Consider the following 18,663-nt stretch of genomic DNA (forward strand, 5'->3'; position numbering starts at 1 on the left):
TGGGGATACCTTCAGAGGGAGCTGATTGAAGACACAACTGGGGATCAATCCCTGCAGCAGTGTGTGTGCATTCACTCTGCAAGGATCTGGTTTTTAAAGGCATCTAAACTTGTCCAGGTATGTGTTTAAGGATTATTGCACTTCTATTTGTTCTGCTTTATTTTCCTTTATTCATTTTGCACAAAAACAATAACAGAAACAGACATGACAGCACGTACACTAAGGTGAGTACTGGTTAATGCACACACTGATGAATAATACAAATGTTAAATGAAGATAAGAAAGATAGAATAAAAATAAATACTAATAAAAAACATCAAATCTAAATATACATTTGTTATAAATCTTGCTTTAAAAAGTCTACAGTTTTCAGGTAAATCAAGCTGTTTAAGAAAAGTAGCTCAATATGCGTGTTGGCAATCTGGCAGACGCTACTAATACAAACAACCAATGAGAGCAATAATTAACTGTAAATAAAAACTGAAGAAAGAATGAAACGTAACAAAGAACCTGTAAAATAAACATTTGTTTTAATGCATTTTATTTGTATAAATTGCTGGTAGATTCTGGAATGTATTTTACGGATTATTAAACTGATTATTTGTTTTTAATCTTGACACTACTTCTGTATAAATGTTTGCAGGGACATAAAGCTGTTGATGTTGATGACACAATGAGGACAGATCCCAATATGCCAGGAGAAAAACACAAAAAACAGCAAATGAATCACCGCTTAATTATACCATTACCTACCAAAGACATCAAGTGACATTGGGTTGATGATACTTATAATACAAAGATAAATTATAATTTATAAAATACAAAATTAATTCAGAATCCTTTTTTTTTAACGACCAAATAATAAGTCAAACAAATTTATAAGAAACATTCATTTATAGTTTTGTTTTAAATTTCAACTCAAGGCAATTGAAATGATTACCATAAGGAGAACCATTAGGAGCATTAAGAAATCACACACATCAGATGAAATGCTTTGACATGAAGCTGTTAATGACACAAATATGTGCTCACTGCGCGTGACCCCAAATCAGCAATCCCACGGACAGCGACGCACGTAGGGTGACGCGCCATACGAAATACTGTCACTGTCTCTCCCCCTTTCCCACTCTCTCCCTCTGTATCTCGCTGACGGACTCGTCGCGGATGACTTTGTGCCAACAGTCGCTCGTTGGAGGCAGCGCGCGCAGTGAGCGTCTTTTTCTCAATTATCTTCTCTTTTAAATCCACGGATTTCCCCAAGTTTCACTTCACAAACGCGGAATATTATGAAGAAGTAAAATGCCCTGAGACACGTACAGCAGCTCTGGAGACGGTGGGCGGTTTCGTGCGTAAATCCTCGGGCAGCAGGTGGATGAGAGGCTGCCGGGATGGAGCGCCTGGACTCCAAATTCTCCCCTGAAGGACACTTTAAACACCACGGACTTTACATGAAGGGGACGTTTTAAAACATCCATTTATAAAGTAAGTCATGCTGTTGAAGTTGTTGTGCAGGCTGGTTCTGATGTGCGTAAGTGTGTCCTTATCTGAAGGCATTTTAAAGTGGACTTGGTTTGCTTTTGCGCACTTTAACGCAATCCCTCCACAGAGGATGGTTTCTCCGTTAAGATGTGCAGCTCGTTTGTGGTTTCATGACGCAGCAGTGAGCTCGTTTTTGCCAATTAGCCCCCTCATTCAATTAGACAGGGAGCGTACTGCACTCAAATCCCAAACCTGTGCCTATGCGTTTTGATTTAGGAGGAAGGTGCAGTCTGGGAAGGTGCATGCTCCTCCGTGGAACAGGTGCAACCTAATGGGAGAAATACTTGGAATTATATGTGAGCGGGTTTGGAGATAAATAAAGGAGATTCAGAGGTTTTGAAATCTTAATTAGGAGGTCAAATGTGGAGAAAACAAACCAACCTGTTCGCTATGTGTAAAGAGTTTCCACTTTAAATGGAATTAAATCTCTGTTGAGCTGGAAATGTTTTTGGAGAGAAAGGCTTCTGACGTTTCAAGTTCAAGAGTTTTACCAGACCCCCAAACCCCTCTGTGCTCCTACCAACACAATTACACCTCCCGACGATTAAACTGACCAAGACATCACCAAATAATATCAACGCTGCCTCCTGTGAGAGACAACCCCCCCCCCTCTTCAGTCAGTGGAGTGCAGATTGCTTTCTGACTCACTCTCCTTCTCACACCAACACATGTCTATAAAGGAGCTGCTCTGATACTGGTTCAATTCATATTCAGCATTTCCCAGCAGTAACCAGTCTGTGTAATTACATTTAATATGAGGTTGTCTTCATTGTCGGTGGGGGGGGGGGGTTGGATTCCTGCACTTGCAGCTGAAATAAGTGATATCTTAAGGATCACCAGGGTGGGATTCTTCAGCTTTGTCCCTAAAAATGTGGCTCTGAATCTTAGACAGCTCCTCAAATAGATGAGAAAAGAATCCTGCAGAAATCCAGTGGGTAAAGTGTATTTTCTTCCTAAACGGACTTGTTTTAAGTGCTAGAATTGGATTAACAAACCTTTTCTGTTTCAATTAGCATCCTTTATTGATTGCTTTGGTCTTTTCCCTTGTTTTATTCACTGGTTTGCAGACAAAACCCGTTAAAAACCACCTACTTTGGCTCTGGTATACACATCCTCTGTGATTGCTAGTAATTCTACCCAACAAATACCCAATGATTGCCCTCATCGTCACAAACTGGACCCTCCAAAGTGGGCCCACGTGTGCCAGCCAATCACAGGTGATCCAAGTGAGTTTATCCATGCAGGGTCAGAGCGAGTGATCCCGTCCCGGTGTCAGAGCTGTTTGTCCCCGAGATCAATTGAATAAACATTTGCCTTCGGCAGCGCAGTGCCCTTGTCGTGCATGTATGCATATGTGTGGGAGTCTCACACACACACACACACACACACACACACACACACACACACACACACACACACACACACACACACACACACACACACACACACACACACACACACACACACACACCTGATCTGCACTGCTCAGTGTAGGATTACAGGGGATTTATCGCCTGGACACAGTTTGAAATTGGGAAAAGGCGCACATGAAACCAGATAACATTCAGCTTACATTGTAGAAATTGACACAAATAATGCTCTTAAGTCGATTTTGTGACGGTTCTGTATCGATCGTTGTGTCCTTTTGAACTGGATTTGGTGCAAAATCGTGCAAATCATTGTCGTAATGAGGAAATGACTAAAAGTGTGAGTTTTGGCACTGATTTATTTTTAGAAAGCTGCACATCGTGTCGTAGTGAAGTGGATAAGTGATATCGTGGACAAAAAGCACTCAACATGTAAAGGACACATCTGGAGACTTCCCCAGAGAGGAGGTCTGATGCAACCTTGCAAACTGTTGCCATGGATCTTTAAAGACCCTTGTGTGTTTTCAAAGGATTGTTCTGTTTCTCAGCATCTCTCTCTCTCTCCCTCTCTCCATAGATCTATTGTGCTCCTCTGTTTCTCCTCAGCTGGGATGTGATGCTTGTGGATCGTCGTTAAGGAAAATCCTCAGAGCCCCAAAACCCAGAGACCCCAAAGTGTCAAACTCCCAGGCTTGTCGTAGACCTTGAAGTCATTTCACCCTTATTGCGTGCTAAAAACTAACCTCAAGCCTCATTATATCTACCTTCTCCCAGCTCCTATAATTACCCCCTCCTCGCCTTCTTGACACACTTTGAAAGCCTAAAAACCCCCCTCAGCTACCATGGCTTTGGATCAGTGGACCTTCCTCCCGACTCCCCCCAACATCTCCTTCCCCGAGCCCCTCCTGTACGACAGCTACATCCAGGGGAACGAGTCCGACCTGGACATGAACGTCACCAAGACCAGGGAGCCCCACCAGGACAAAACCAGCTCCGTGGTCATTACCTTCATTTACTTCATCGTGTGCGCCGTGGGGCTGTGTGGAAACGCGCTGGTCATCTACGTGATCCTGCGCTACGCGAAGATGAAGACAGTCACCAACATCTACATCCTGAACCTGGCGGTGGCCGACGTGCTGTGCATGATGAGCCTGCCGTTCATCGCCCTGCAGCTGACCCTCGTGCACTGGCCCTTCGGAGAGGTGCTGTGCAAAGGCATCATGACTGTGGGTGAGTGGAGCGCAAAGGGCTCACGTTTTAAGAGTTAGTTTGAAGAAGTGGAGAACAAATACTTTGTTACTGTCTTAAGTTATCAGTACTTTACTCCACTACTTTTTACTTTTCCTTGCTACCTTTTTAACACTGTACTTCCTACTTCTTACATTTCAAAACAGCTCCTTTAGTTTGAATCTGCGTCTGGTGGCGTGATCATTATTATTTACAGTCATTGTGTGTTTGGGATGATTTTTGCTTAGGTGTTTAACCTTTGACCTAGTTCATCATTGTCTCCTTCCTCTGTCTGTTTTCCCATGGCATTGTTCTTCGGCCTTGGGGGTGCTGTAATCTCCCTTAAGGAGGGGCAACTCGGGCGCTTTGTGAGTCCAGTTTCTGACCGAGCTCAAGCTGACCTGAGTGTATTGTTCAGGGACGTCTAGAAGCCCTTCTTATCTGACGTACGTTCTTTTCCAATGTGCGACAGCTTCAGTTAGATTCAGGATCCATATGTGTTTAGTCTGGCGAATGAAGGATGTTGATTGTCCACTCTGAACTAGATAAAACCTGGAGATCTTCAGGATTGGTCGGGCAACCGCTCTGTCACCTCGTGGCTGCAGCAGATGTGTTGTCAATTCTCCAGCCTTTACCTTCAGAGTAAACCTTCAGTGTTTGCCATCAAAGTTCCAGCTCTCCCCGTGTCTCTCTGAGTTTCCTCTCCATTGCTCCAGAAGTTTCCATCACAGTGGGGTTATTGATTTCAACACGATCTTCCTGGTCTTCTCTCAAGAAGAGGGACCAAGGAGAACTCCAGTCTATTACCATCATCCTCTGAACCGGAAGCAACCGCGCCAGTACGTAAGGGTAGAAGCGGAAGAGGCAGAGAAGGGGGATGAACTGAGAGAGATATTAATCTCCCTCACCCAGGGCTGTACATGAGGGAGATCTTTGATGTTCTATTCATATAAAGTGAGGACCAGTCCCTCTATGAAACAGTTATCGGTACTTTTTACTTGAGTACATTTCAAAGCCAATACTTATTTACTTGAGTAAAGAAGTTTAGTCAGTACTTCTACTTTGATTTTAAACACGAGTATCTCGAGTTTTGTACTTTTGCCATCTCGGCCCACGTTACTTGTCACCTATCCTTATGTTCCTGCTCTCCTCTCCCAGACTCTCTCAACCAGTTCACCAGCATCTTCTGTCTGATGGTGATGAGCATCGACCGGTACCTGGCTGTGGTTCACCCCATCAGGTCCACCAAATGGCGGAAACCTAGAGTGGCCAAGCTGATCAACATCACGGTGTGGGGCGTGTCCCTGCTAACGATCCTGCCCACGTTGATCTTCAGCGGCCTCAACAACGTGCCGGTGTGTGGCATCGTGTGGCCGGAGCCTCAGGAGGTCTACTCCACAACCTTCATCATCTACACCTTCTTCATCGGATTCTTCCTGCCGCTGGCTGTCATCTGCATGTGCTACCTGCTCATTATAGTCAAGGTAAGAGCCACAGCTTTATAACTGAAACTATTCGTATAATCTGTTTCCATAGCTCTTAAAGTAAACCTTACTCACTTTCTTTCCAAGGGTTTCATGAAAATACCATCCCCCGGTGTCGGTTAGCTTAGCTTAGCATAACGATTAGCATCTCTAAATCTCAGCTACTTAATTGTTATGGGTTACTTGCTATGGTCAACACAAGGCCATTTTTTAACTTTGACCCGCCGGCTTTCAGTTTTCATGCTAAGCGTTCCTAGAAGAAGGAAATGTTTGGGTTCTTTCTGATTCCAGTCTGCCTTTACATGGCTATGAGCTTTCTGGTACATCAGAGTTACAATTCGAACATTCAAGCGCTGAACAGTTTGGAGACTATGTTTGTAATCTGTTTCTTAGCTCTTTCAGATTCCAGGGTAAAATACCATCCCCCAGTGTCCGGTTAGCTTAGCTTAGCACAAAGATTAGCATCTCTTAATCTCAGCTACTTTATTGTCAAGAAAATTATGTTTTTGCAGATACTTTAATTTTGAACCGCCTGCTTTCAGTTTTCATGCTAAGCTAAGATACTGTACCAGTCTCCTGGTCGTAGCTTCGTATTTAACAGAGACATATAGTGTTAGTTTATTATTTATATATCCATAAATACATATATCCCACCGCTCCTATTATTAGAATGGGTTCAATTCAGAGTCATTTGTTTGATGGTGAAAGAGAAAGTGTCCCATTTTCGCTTACACAGATGTCTCATAGATTGAACATACTGTAGTGCTTTGGGGTATTTAGAGCCACTTACAGTCCATGTCTTCCCCAGGTGAAGTCCTCTGGCATGCGGGTGGGCTCTACAAAGCGCAAGCGATCCGAGCGCAAGGTGACCCGCATGGTGTCCATCGTGGTGGCGGTGTTCGTCCTCTGTTGGCTGCCTTTCTACGTGTTCAACGTGGCCTCCGTCACCAGCTCCATCAACCCCACGTCGGCCGTGAAGAGCACCTTCGACTTCGTGGTCGTGCTGGGCTACGCCAACAGCTGCGCCAACCCCATCCTGTACGCCTTCCTGTCGGACAACTTCAAGAAGAGCTTTCAGAACGTCCTGTGCCTGAAGAAGGTGGCGGGTCTGGACGAGATCGAGCGGAGCGACAGCCGGGCGGACAGGAGCAGGATGGCTAACGACGCCGCCATCATCAACGCCAATTTGGAGACTCACAACGCCGCGCTGCTGAACGGCGAGCTGCAGACCACCATTTAAAAAAGCCACATCCAGGTCGACGGACTGGTGGTGCTTCCAGACGGATGAGCTGCCTGATCTGTTGTTTGTTGACCTGTGTTGTAAAGATGTGGGGGCTGGAGGATTATGTAAAGCTCACAGGACACTGACATATGAACAAAGTCTAAACAAACAATGTCTTCAGGGGTTTCAGAGGTCAGGGAAAGGACACTGACTCCAGCTTGACATGCGGGTTAATGAGGCATCTTGTTGTGGTCTGTGGAGAAAATGCATCTCAACTGAGGGTGATTTTTGCAGCACAGCAGGTAATGAAGAAGTAATGAAACAAACAAGATAAATAGGAGCGATGTCAGCTTGAGTTACTATTATGTTGTCAGGAGTCGTGCAGACTGAGCGAGATCGAAGGAAGATACAGGACTGGTGACGGGGGCGCCATCAGTGCTCTTCTTGATGGGAGTGTTTGGAGATCACCGTTGATTTTTTGAAAGTGGACGAAGAAATCAGCCAAATATTTCCGTGCAAAACAGCCGGCTCTGCAATTCCAGAGAAAGATGATTAAACCACAAGCAAAAGATGAATGCTCCTGTTTAATTCATAGCACCTGATTAGCTCTTTCTGCACGATCAACAGGGGAACAAAATGACAAAGACCTTTTCCCAACGAGACGTTTTATTTATGATAAGTGAAGGTTTCTGTCCGTCTCTCTGGAGCCGCATTGATCCGTAAACTCTCAAATTCAATGTCGTGGATTATTGATTAAGTGCAAGGGAAGGGAAAACATCTTGGCAGCCACTCTGACCTTGCTCTCTTTTAAAACAGCTTGACTTTATATATATATAAAAAGATGTGCTGTCAACCCTGAGGGGGGAAAGATCCAAAATGAATTTGAACTCCTTTCCTGTTTCTGTTGGCTTAACATGCATCAAGGACAGCTTCTGAAACTTTGTGAAACTCTTCTTGTGAACTTTATACTTCACTGTTTCCTGTTCCTAACTTCGGCTTTACCAGCGGTGCCATTGTAAAGAGGCCATGTCTACTCGTAAAGTGCTGTGTTTTGGCTATTTAAGATGTCCTTCAGTGTCAGCTTTATATTTGGTTCAGCCAGGACATGCTCGCAAAAATACCTGAAATATAATTTAGATAGATAGAGAGAGACAGAGAGAAAGAGAGAGTGAGAGAGAAGCAGTATTATGAATTAAAAGCTTGAGTAGAGTTCGGAAATTATTGTTTAAAGCTTTCAAAAGACCATTTCTTGGAGATATTGGGCAATAATAGCTAAGAAAAATTATATTTTAACTCATAGGTATCGATAGAGCCAAAACAAATTCATCCATTTATTTAAAAAGACACGAAATCAGGCGGAAGGCAGTAAAAGTGAAGCTCCCATTAACAGGATACTACATTACCCAAGATGCAACAGGATAGCTTATTTCATCAGACCCTGCACGCTGTGATATGTCAACATATTTCAAACTTCTGACCTTTTGTCGTTTCTATGATTAACTTTGTTGTATGTATGGAAAATAAGTATTCACCTAAAGGTTGGTCTTCAGATTTCCACAGAATAGTCACACTGGTTGAGAGCCAGTTATTGTTGAAGCCACAAATGCTACGCTCATATTATTGTACACCAAATCTCAGTTGCATTCAGTACATCGACTGAATACTGTACATCCCTATGCTATTAATTAGTGGCTCCTTCAGAGGCGCCACACTGTGAGGGTGCCAGATCGAGTTACAGAATAATCAATCAATCAATCAATTAGAGGAACATCATGGAGGTTAGTGTGTTTTAGCCATGCTAGCATTGTAAGGACTGCCATGAAATGTGTTACAGACATTCATGGCTCCCAGAAGGAAGGAACTGTAATCCATTGAGCCATAATTCCCCTTTATTACTTAACATGTACTGTAGTATCATCATAACGTCTGAATTAAGACATTTCAGATGAAATAAACCTGCAAAATTAATAATATTCACCTTAGCCTCAGCTGTACTTTTTGTTTAGGGCTAATTAGTAAGTGCTAGCATGCTAACACCATATGTGTTGTCATTTAGAGCATGTTAGCACACTGATATTAGCATTTAGCTCAAATTAAGTGTGCTGCAGTATCATCGTCACGTCAAAATTGAGAATTTTCTGATGAAATGAACCTGCAAAGCTCATAGTATTCACCTTAGCCTCAGCTGTTTAGGTCTAATTAGTAAACGCTAGCATGCTAACATGATGGGCATCGTCATTTTAAGCATGTTAGCATACTAATATTAGCTTTTAGCTCAAGTAGGCTACAGGCAAAGAGCTGGTTTAGGTTAACAAAGCTTTATCAACTCCTAACCTACATTTCCAAAATGCTAAACCGTTAGCAGCTTTAACAAATGAGCTAGCTGGTCTATGAGCTAGCTAAAACAACCACAATTTTCTGAGCTAACTGGGATCTTTTGAGCTACATCTTCAGGAGAGTAAGAGCTAAAATAGCTACCAGAGAAGGTCAGAACCACAACTACAAACAGCTTCACTGAAGATAAATAGCAAACGTAGCTAGCTGGCTACCGTAAAGTTTGCTTATTTAACTGGGTTACCTCTGCTAAGCTACATCTTCCTAGTAGAGCGCCAACAAAAGACGTTGTCACAACAATACCCAGCACGTTTGAACCTTATCACTCCATTAATAACGACTGAGTGAACCCACAGCAGACTATGATCTATTTCCGTTTTAGCTATCAGTTTACCACCCCTTCCTCCATGACCCCCACCTGGTTGCCAAGAGATTTGTGATAAGGTTGTCCACTTTATGCTTTGGTGTCAGAGTCACTTCAGCCCAGTTTATATATCTGTCAGGTTAAAAGTCGTTGCCATCAAAAGAGAAGCTCGTCCCGGGAGGCTGCTGTAGACAAGAATACATCATAGCGTTGTCTCCCTACTGTCACTGTTAGGGGCTTTATTTATTGCCATCTTCACTCACAGGTCAAAAGAGGAAGACACACTCCCAGACAATTGTAGGGGATGCATTAGGGCTGCACAATTAATCAAAATGTGATGTGGTTAACGGGTGCATTATTGAAATTGCAGGAATAAGGGGCTGCAGAGATATCATTGCCTTCAAATCTTATCCCATATTCTTAGCAATGCATATTTGTTTGGTGCATACCCTCTTAAAACATCCCATCAGCATCACTGTGAAATATCTTTAAATAAAACATGGTAATAAAGATGCAATACTGACCATTTCCTCCTTCCTCAAAATTCAGTATCAGCGGTTATAAGATAATGGGCTAACTCTGCTAAGCTACATCTTAATTGCAAGAGCATTGTAGCTTTTATTACAGCTCCAATTAAGATGTATGAACCACTAAACTATATTTCCAAATCATATTCTACAGATTTAGCCATGCATATTTGTTTTGGTGAAAAAAATCCCCATTATTTTGATATATTTTTCAATAAAAGATGATCAAAAAGATGCAAAAAGGATCACTTTCTCCTATATCGTTAATGCATTATCAGTCCAACATTTTTTTCAATTAGATACTTTGTCCAAACGGTGCATCCTCATGTAGGTACAGTATTATATAATAAGATAAACGACTCCTACCTTTAGCCGTATTGCTCACAATGTGTCACACATACGCACATTGCATGTGTGAGTAATGCAGGAGGTGATGACCAATTCTGCATAAATGTGTCATAGTGACCTAGAGTACTGTGTGGAATAATGTGACACATGCCAGGAACAAATGCTTTATGCAGATGGTAATGAAAAATAAACTATGAATGAGTCTTTCGGTGTATTCATATGTTAATATGTCAAATGCCCTACAGTAAGGAACTCAATTAACAATCTCGCCCAGTACAGTTAAGTGTAGTTTAATCGTGCAAGAACTCCTCTCTCATCGTTCACAGTTAATGACATTCTCCCAGTCCTCCTCTCTCTCTGTCTCTCTCTTTATCTTTTACCAATACTAATATGAACTGACACACATTTTACACCCACCCAAACTGAGCTGTAATGAACTGAACCACACTATGCCTGTCATTCCCGCTGGCTATTTGGACACACTTAATGGGCTTAATGTACTTAATCAACCATGCATATGTTTCGTAGATGTTGATAAGACAAGTTTGTGGCAAAACCAGTGTAAATGTAGCGCTAAAAAAGGGACAACCAAGGCAGACAAACACCCTTTCTGTGGAATCAAGACCTACGTATTACCCTGCGATTAGGTTGTTTAATGAAAAAGTCATTTGGGTTGACATGGCCAGATGTGAAGGATTCCTGTCTTGGTTGATGCCAATGTATAGTGTGCAGATGGTAAGGAAACAAGCGGAGGAATGTGGGGGAAACTCTGCCTTCTTCTTCTTGTGCTCCGTTTCTTTTTTTTAAGGAAACACAACTTCATTTGTGAAGGGCTAGGACGTGCACTCCTGAGGATGCACCGTTCAATATTAACTCTGTGGTTTCCTCGGCTTGCTCTTGCATGGGGAGGGCTGTGCATCCCGATGTCCACTCACAAACTGAATCCAGTGTTATGGCTGGGTATGGGTACGCAATACCTAAACAATCCATAAGTAGTATCGAAGCTTCTCAAGTCAAATCCTATCTTATTTGTACCGAGGAAAAGTGCTATTTATATGGTGTTGCTGTGCAAGTGTCATAGGGCCATTGGTTTAAAATCCAAACAGTGTTTTTTTGTGGTTATTTAAACAGCATTTTAGTCATTTAAAGAACTTCAATTCAAAAGGTATTCGTGTAACATAGATTTGGATCAACTGAATGCATGATTGGTCGAGTTAAGTACAAAAAAGGCATCAAATCTATAGGTAATTTCACGCTAAATGTACTGGTATTGGTAGTTTTCAAAAAGGATACCCAGCCCTACTGGACGGACACATCTCTTGCTGAATACACTTTAGGAAAAGAGGTACAGATGGGTTCACCTTCAGCAAAAGCAGAGGCATCTTAGTAGCGTCTTTGGTTATAATCAGTAGGAAATTAGAGTCATTTTGTCCGAGACATAAAACAATAAGTGGGTTGTCCAAACTTCATATGTAATCCTAACTTACATGCTTGTTTCTGGCTGTGCACAACCATGGATATGTACTTCTGTGTGCAGTAACTTTGATCTATGTGCCTTGAAACTCAATATAGAAACCACGTGATGACGTATACCCCTCATCGTTACCAAAGGCCTTTGTACTCTACAGACATGTTGAACAGACGCCTCCTGGTTATCACTTTTTAAACACTATGTCCCCCGGCTTATATTCGTGTGATATGTCCGATGTTTATTTGTGACTCTTTATCGTTGAGTATAATGTGATCATTGATTGTAATGGACGCGCTGATGTCCTCGTCTCTGCTATTAAAAAGCAGGTTCTGCTCCCATGGTCAAATCTGTGTGTTTATGCGTCAGTGGATGAAGTGTGTGTGTGTGTGTGTGTGTGTGTGTGTGTGTGTGTATGTGTGTATTCACTTGGCTGTCTGCACCATGTTTAAGGACTACTGTATATCTTAGAAGGTTCTTGGAGGCTCATCTCTCCACTCCCGAAGGAATACAATCCTTGGAAGAACTCACTGTTTCCCCCCCGATCCCTGAACGCATCAATAAACTAAGTTGTAAACAAATGTGAGCCACTGGGGGGGGGATTCAGTGTGGGATCCAGCATTTCTCAGGGGGCCGTGAACTCCAAACACACAGCGGTTAAGAGCCTCATTTGTTCTGTAGCTCAAGGTCGGACAAGCGGGACCACACGTGTTTACCGAGAGATAGAGTCAGCTAAGTCAGAAACAAATACAGCAATCAATCCAAAGTTTGAAGTGGGGGGTGGACGCTGATTTCTGCTGCTGATCCCGTTCACAGCAGTCCATTTCTTCAAAGTTATGGCTAGCTGGACACCATTAACTGTAGGTAATACAATGGAAAATAACCTTATTTAACTCCCATTAAAACATCCAAACTATCACTTTGTAAAAGCTTTACATTTAGACTTCATGTGTCTCTCCCTTTGGTATACATGTTGGCTAAACGGTTTGAAAGGCATTTGTGGATTTTCTTCTACATTCATAACTTAATTGATGTTACCAACAAACCTACTTTAACCCAGAAGTGTTTTATCTAAACTTTACCACGTAGTTCTTGTAGTGTTCGTTTTAAAGTCACAATCAGTTAACCTGGTGCTTGAAACATTTGTTGACTCAAAGCGTGATTGGGAATGCCGTTTAGTTATATGGGAATCTTTTTTTGGGGCACGTTTGGAGACAGATTTCATTTGTAAGACTTTGGTCATTTTCCCTTTTATTCTCTCTTACAGAAACACAAATTAATTATAAACCCAGTGTTCAGTATAGCCATAATTAAGAGACCTATTTTGAAAAATATCAACATTTTCGTAGATTTATTTGGTATTTTGACTTAAAAAATCCTATTAAAATAAAGCTTACAGCCCTAACCCCTCACAGTGAAGACATGCCTGTCAAACCAGCCATCCAATCTGAGCTTCCTCGAGGCAAAATCCTATAAATGCATGTTCCTATGGTCTAACGCAGGTTTAGGAAGTCGTCCCCACACACGTAGAAGTACTTAAGGCTGGATTCATTACCCAGAAATGCTCACTGAGTGCAACAGCACCGCACTTTCGCCTCCATATGACTCACAGCTCTCTGGAACTCTGCAGTGCCGAGCGTCATGGTGAAACAAGTCATTTATTCTCTAATGAGAGTCATACTCGGGGGTTTTGTGTTGAGTTGGCGGCGGCAGGTGAGAGGATGAAATGAGGATTAAATGCATGCTCTGGGAAAGTGATTTCTCTCATGCACCTGTATTCAGAGCTTCAGAATCAATGTCAATGTGACAAAATGTCAGTGAATGTAGCCGACGATGGATTAATTACAAGAGGCCGATGCTGTCCGTGTGACCTTTCCAATTAGCAGACAGAAAAATAACAGAGACTCTTTAAAGTAGAGACACTACATACTGATACACACCTGAACATCAGCAGGAGAGGACTCTTTAAAGTAGAGACTCTACATACTGATATACACCTGAACATCAGCAGGAGAGGACTCTTTAAAGTAGAGACGCTACATACTGATATACACCTGAACATCAGCAGGAGAGGACTCTTTAAAGTAGAGACGCTACATACTGATATACACCTGAACATCTGCAGGAGAGGACTCTTTAAAGTAGAGACTCTACATACTGATATACACCTGAACATCAGCAGGAGAGGACTCTTTAAAGTAGAGACACTACATACTGATATACACCTGAACATCAGCAGGAGAGGACTCTTTAAAGTAGAGACACTACATACTGATATACACCTGAACATCAGCAGGAGAGGACTCTTTAAAGTAGAGACGCTACATACTGATATACACCTGAACATCAGCAGGAGAGGACTCTTTAAAGTAGAGACACTACATACTGATATACACCTGAACATCAGCAGGAGAGGACTCTTTAAAGTAGAGACTCTACATACTGATATACACCTGAACATCAGCAGGAGAGGACTCTTTAAAGTAGAGACACTACATACTGATATACACCTGAACATCAGCAGGAGAGGACTCTTTAAAGTAGAGACGCTACATACTGATATACACCTGAACATCAGCAGGAGAGGACTCTTTAAAGTAGAGATGCTACATATTGATAAGCGGCTGTTGATACAAGGCTCAGTTCTCGTGACTACAATACATATTAGTAATTAGCTCAGTCGGTTAAAGCTCACGTTTTACTCCCACTTAATAATGTCAGCAGTGTAGGCCTCCGGTTTTATATAATCTGTGTTATCTTTATTAAACGTGCAGTAACAGAGCTGTAACACTAATATATTAACACCTTGTAGTTAGGTATGGAGTAAGAGTTGGCAAACTTTCCTACACATTAACATTTAAGTTTCTGATGAATCGATTGGGTTTTTCACAGTACGTATGTTAAGCCCAGGGCTAGCAGTAGCTTCAGGCTAACAGCTACATGATCAGTCTGATGGAAGCAGCTGCCTTTTGAGGATGAAAACGACAAAGTTGCATGTCTAAAAACCCCAAATAAATCTCTAAGACTCTCCATAGAGCTGAGTTTAACTGCAGATTGAATGTTAATTGTGTCTCTATGTGCAATCCCCCTCACATTTTCCTGAAATCCATTTACTTTTTTTTTACCACTGACTTTAATTGTTGCGTGCAAACCCTGATCAAAAGCATCACATTGATCGAGTTGGAGCATTTAGAGCAGTTTAATCAGATTAAACTGATGCAGGAACAAATTGATTTCTGGGGATAAAGGGACACTGTTGACATTTGATTTGTAATCTAAACTACACACGAGTCTCGACTCTGCAGACTGAATGATACTCATGGAAAAGGAAGCGATAGAGGCCACTCTCAGAGGCCAGATGGAAATGAGAGCACCACAACTAGAGCCTAGACTAAACTAAACCTGGACTGATTTACCATCTTGGGTTTTCCTGGGGTTCCTACGGTCACAGAAAAGCCTCAGAAGTCTTAGAAATGTTCCTTTTTCAGTCATTAAGACTTTTATTAAATGCTTCAAATGATATACAAAAGATACGAACATGATAGACGAGGATTCATTCTCAACTGCGGTAGAAATGGCAGCGCAGAAAATACACATTTAAGATAAAGACTAAACAAAAAGACATCAAATCTAAACAGAGGACAAAAACCCCAATACTTCTTACACACACACACACACACACACACACACACACACACACACACACACACACACACACACACACACACACACACACACACACACACACACACACACACACACACACAGCATCAGCAGGTTAATACACATTTACAAGTACACATACATACATACAAATACAGATAGACTTCGATGCTACTTTAATTAGCCAAGTAATGTGCCATGTGTTGTTTTCAGCTCTGAAATTAACTTCCACTTTATACAACATGCTGATGTAACCGTAGCTCTTAAATGCCTCTTTGTCTGACTACTTTCTTGTTTACCATGTTATAGGTTTACTCGTTTTCTTCCCATGCCCCAAAACTGAAGCTGAAATCATGTTTGAATATAGAGATTGAATAAAGTCAAGAAAATATTGTGTTCTATACCTCTGCAACTTGATGCATGATGGTTCAAAATGGGTGTATTTAAACAGTATCAGCAACACAAAGCATGGGCCATTCAACCCATCATAAACCAAACTTTCCTCAACACAACGGGAGTGAAAACAGATACTGTGCCGGTGTTTTGAATCCCTGTCGGTAATAAATAAAGCTCAGGCAGCCTGTCTGATCTCTAGAGAGGAGCACACACTGTCCAGCGTTCTGCTCAGTGTGCGGTCTCTCCTGCTTTGATCAGATTCCTCTCTACGTCTCATCCCCTTTCATCCCCACTCCACACCCTGACACCCTGATCTGTCACGTCTTCACCTCAGGACGTCTTTACTCTGTCCTCAGATCTGCATTCGATGGTTAGGAGTGATTTTCTCCAATATAAAGAGAGGATAGAGGTGTATATATTAATGTAAGACAGACGCAGATCAGGCCGGATATTAGTGTGGATCCTTCACTGAACAGAGTATCCTTTCAGTTGCTGTCGGCCGTCTCCATCTGCTGGTGCATCTCATGTACTGCTGCAGTGAAGGTCTGCTGTGTAATACCTGAGCCTCACCATGCCTTTAAAACGTCCTGCGTGCTTTAATGAGGGTGATGCTCGCACAGAACCCCTGCGCCCCGCTCACAGAACCACTGCGCCCCGCTCACAGAACCACTGGGCCCCGCTCACAGAACCACTGAGCGCCGTTCACATAAGTATTCAAATATATCAAGACTTTGGAAAATTGATCAGGTCTTGTACTTGAGTAAAGTAGAAGTACTCAGATATTGTACTTGAGTAAAGTAGAAGTACTCAGGTCTTGTTCTTGAGTAAAGTAGAAGTACTCAGGTCTTGTACTTGAGTAAAGTAGAAGTACTCAGGTCTTGTACTTGAGTAAAGTAGAAGTACTCAGATCTTGTACTTGAGTAAAGTAGAAGTACTCAGATCTTGTACTTGAATAAAGTAGAAGTACTCAGGTCTTGTACTTGAGTAAAGTAGAAGTACTCAGGTCTTGTACTTGAGTAAAGTAGAAGTACTCAGATCTTGTACTTGAGTAAAGTAGAAGTACTCAGATCTTGTACTTGAGTAAAGTAGAAGTACTCAGGTCTTGTACTTGAGTAAAAGTACTCAGGTCTTGTACTTGAGTTAAAGTAGAAGTACTCAGGTCTTGTACTTGAGTAAAAGTATTCAGGTCTTGTACTTGAGTAAAGTAGAAGTACTCAGATCTTGTTCTTGAGTAAAGTAGAAGTACTCAGGTCTTGTACTTGAGTAAAGTAGAAGTACTCAGATCTTGTACTTGAGTAAAGTAGAAGTACTCAGATCTTGTACTTGAGTAAAGTAGAAGTACTCAGATCTTGTACTTGAGTAAAGTAGAAGTACTCAGGTCTTGTACTTGAGTAAAAGTACTCAGGTCTTGTACTTGAGTAAAGTAGAAGTACTCAGGTCTTGTACTTGAGTAAAAGTACTCAGATCTTGTACTTGAGTAAAAGTACTCAGGTCAGCTACAGCTCCAACCACATCCTGAAGTTTGCTGACGACAGCACCGTGGTGGGTCTCATCAGCCACAACGACAAGACTAACTACAGGAAGGAAGTGAAGCAGCTGGCCCGTTGGTGCCAAAATAACAACCTCTTCCTCAATGTGGGGAAAACAAAGGAGATTGTTGTTGACTTCAGGAGAACCCACTCCCAACCCCCCCTCCCTCTGACCATCAATGGTGCTGCTGTGGAGCAGGTGAGCAGCACCAAATTCCTGGGTGTGACCATCACAGATGAACAACAACACCACTGCACTGGTAAAGAAGGCCCAGCAGCGCCTCTACTTCATCAGGAAGCTCAAGCGAGCAGGAGCCCCCCCACCCGTCATGCTCTCATTCTTCTCAGGCGCCACTGAGAGCATCCTCAGCAGCAGCATCACGCTGTGGTTTGGATGCTGCACCGCCTCCAACCGCAAGAGCCTGCAGCGCATCGTGAACTCTGCCCAGAGGATCATCTGGGTCTCACTCCCTACACTACAGGACATCTACAGCACCCGACTCACCCGCAAAGCACTCGGCATTGCGGGGGACCCCACCCACCCCTCCAACAGCCTCTTCAGCCTCCTGCCTTCAGGGAGAAGGTTCCGCAGCCTCCGCTCAAGCTCCACCAGGCTGAGGAACAGCTTCTTCCACCAGGCGGTCAGGATGCTGAACTCTCTCCCTCCCTCCCTCTCTCCTCTCACTCCCTATCTCGCTCTCTCTCTATCCTCCGTCCCTCCCTCAATCCTGTCTTTCTCTCCTCCCTCCCTCCCTCTCTCCGTCCCTCCCTTTCTCTCCCCCTCTCTCATCTCCCTCTACCCCCGCTCCCATCTCTCCCCTGACCTCTCCGCCCTCCGTCCCACCCGCCTTTCCCCGCTGCGTCAATGGAAATGTACCAGGACATGAATCCCCCTCCCTCACACACCCGTCCCTCATCCAGCACCAGTCACTTTCCATTCTGCGCTGCTACTGAAAATGTACTCTGCACAAAGTCTTTTTTGCTCTAAAGAACTACCTGCACTACCGTCACACTGTGTTGATGGTGTCCAACATTATGTATATATTACTTACTTTATTACTTTTTTTACCCCCCCCCTTTTTTTCTACGCTCTTATCTTTTTAGGTTATATGTTCTTGTTCATATTTGCAATGTGGGACTGCAAGAAAGGGTATTTCAATGTTCTGTATGTATGACACAGGAAACTTTGACAGTA

General features: G+C 42.7%; 1 protein-coding gene across 2 annotated transcripts; it reads left to right on the top strand.

Annotated features, from left to right (window-relative positions):
• Window positions 1–1,036: 1,036 nt before the first annotated feature.
• LOC134871116 (somatostatin receptor type 2-like) lies at window positions 1,037–12,229 on the top strand. Of its 2 annotated transcripts, XM_063893713.1 has the most exons (4): window positions 1,037–1,482; window positions 3,484–4,136; window positions 5,292–5,617; window positions 6,426–12,229. In XM_063893713.1, exons 2-4 carry the CDS (start codon window positions 3,749–3,751, stop codon window positions 6,855–6,857), a joined length of 1,146 nt encoding a protein of 381 aa, XP_063749783.1. In that variant the 5' UTR covers window positions 1,037–1,482; window positions 3,484–3,748; the 3' UTR covers window positions 6,858–12,229. The 2 variants fall into 2 exon arrangements, with proteins under 2 accessions (XP_063749783.1, XP_063749784.1); XM_063893714.1 differs by lacking the exon at window positions 1,037–1,482 and having other exon boundaries at window positions 3,340–4,136.
• The last annotated feature ends 6,434 nt before the right edge of the window (window positions 12,230–18,663 follow it).

Source organism: Eleginops maclovinus, chromosome 10, assembly GCF_036324505.1.
Source record: "Eleginops maclovinus isolate JMC-PN-2008 ecotype Puerto Natales chromosome 10, JC_Emac_rtc_rv5, whole genome shotgun sequence".
NCBI lineage: Eukaryota > Metazoa > Chordata > Actinopteri > Perciformes > Eleginopidae > Eleginops > Eleginops maclovinus.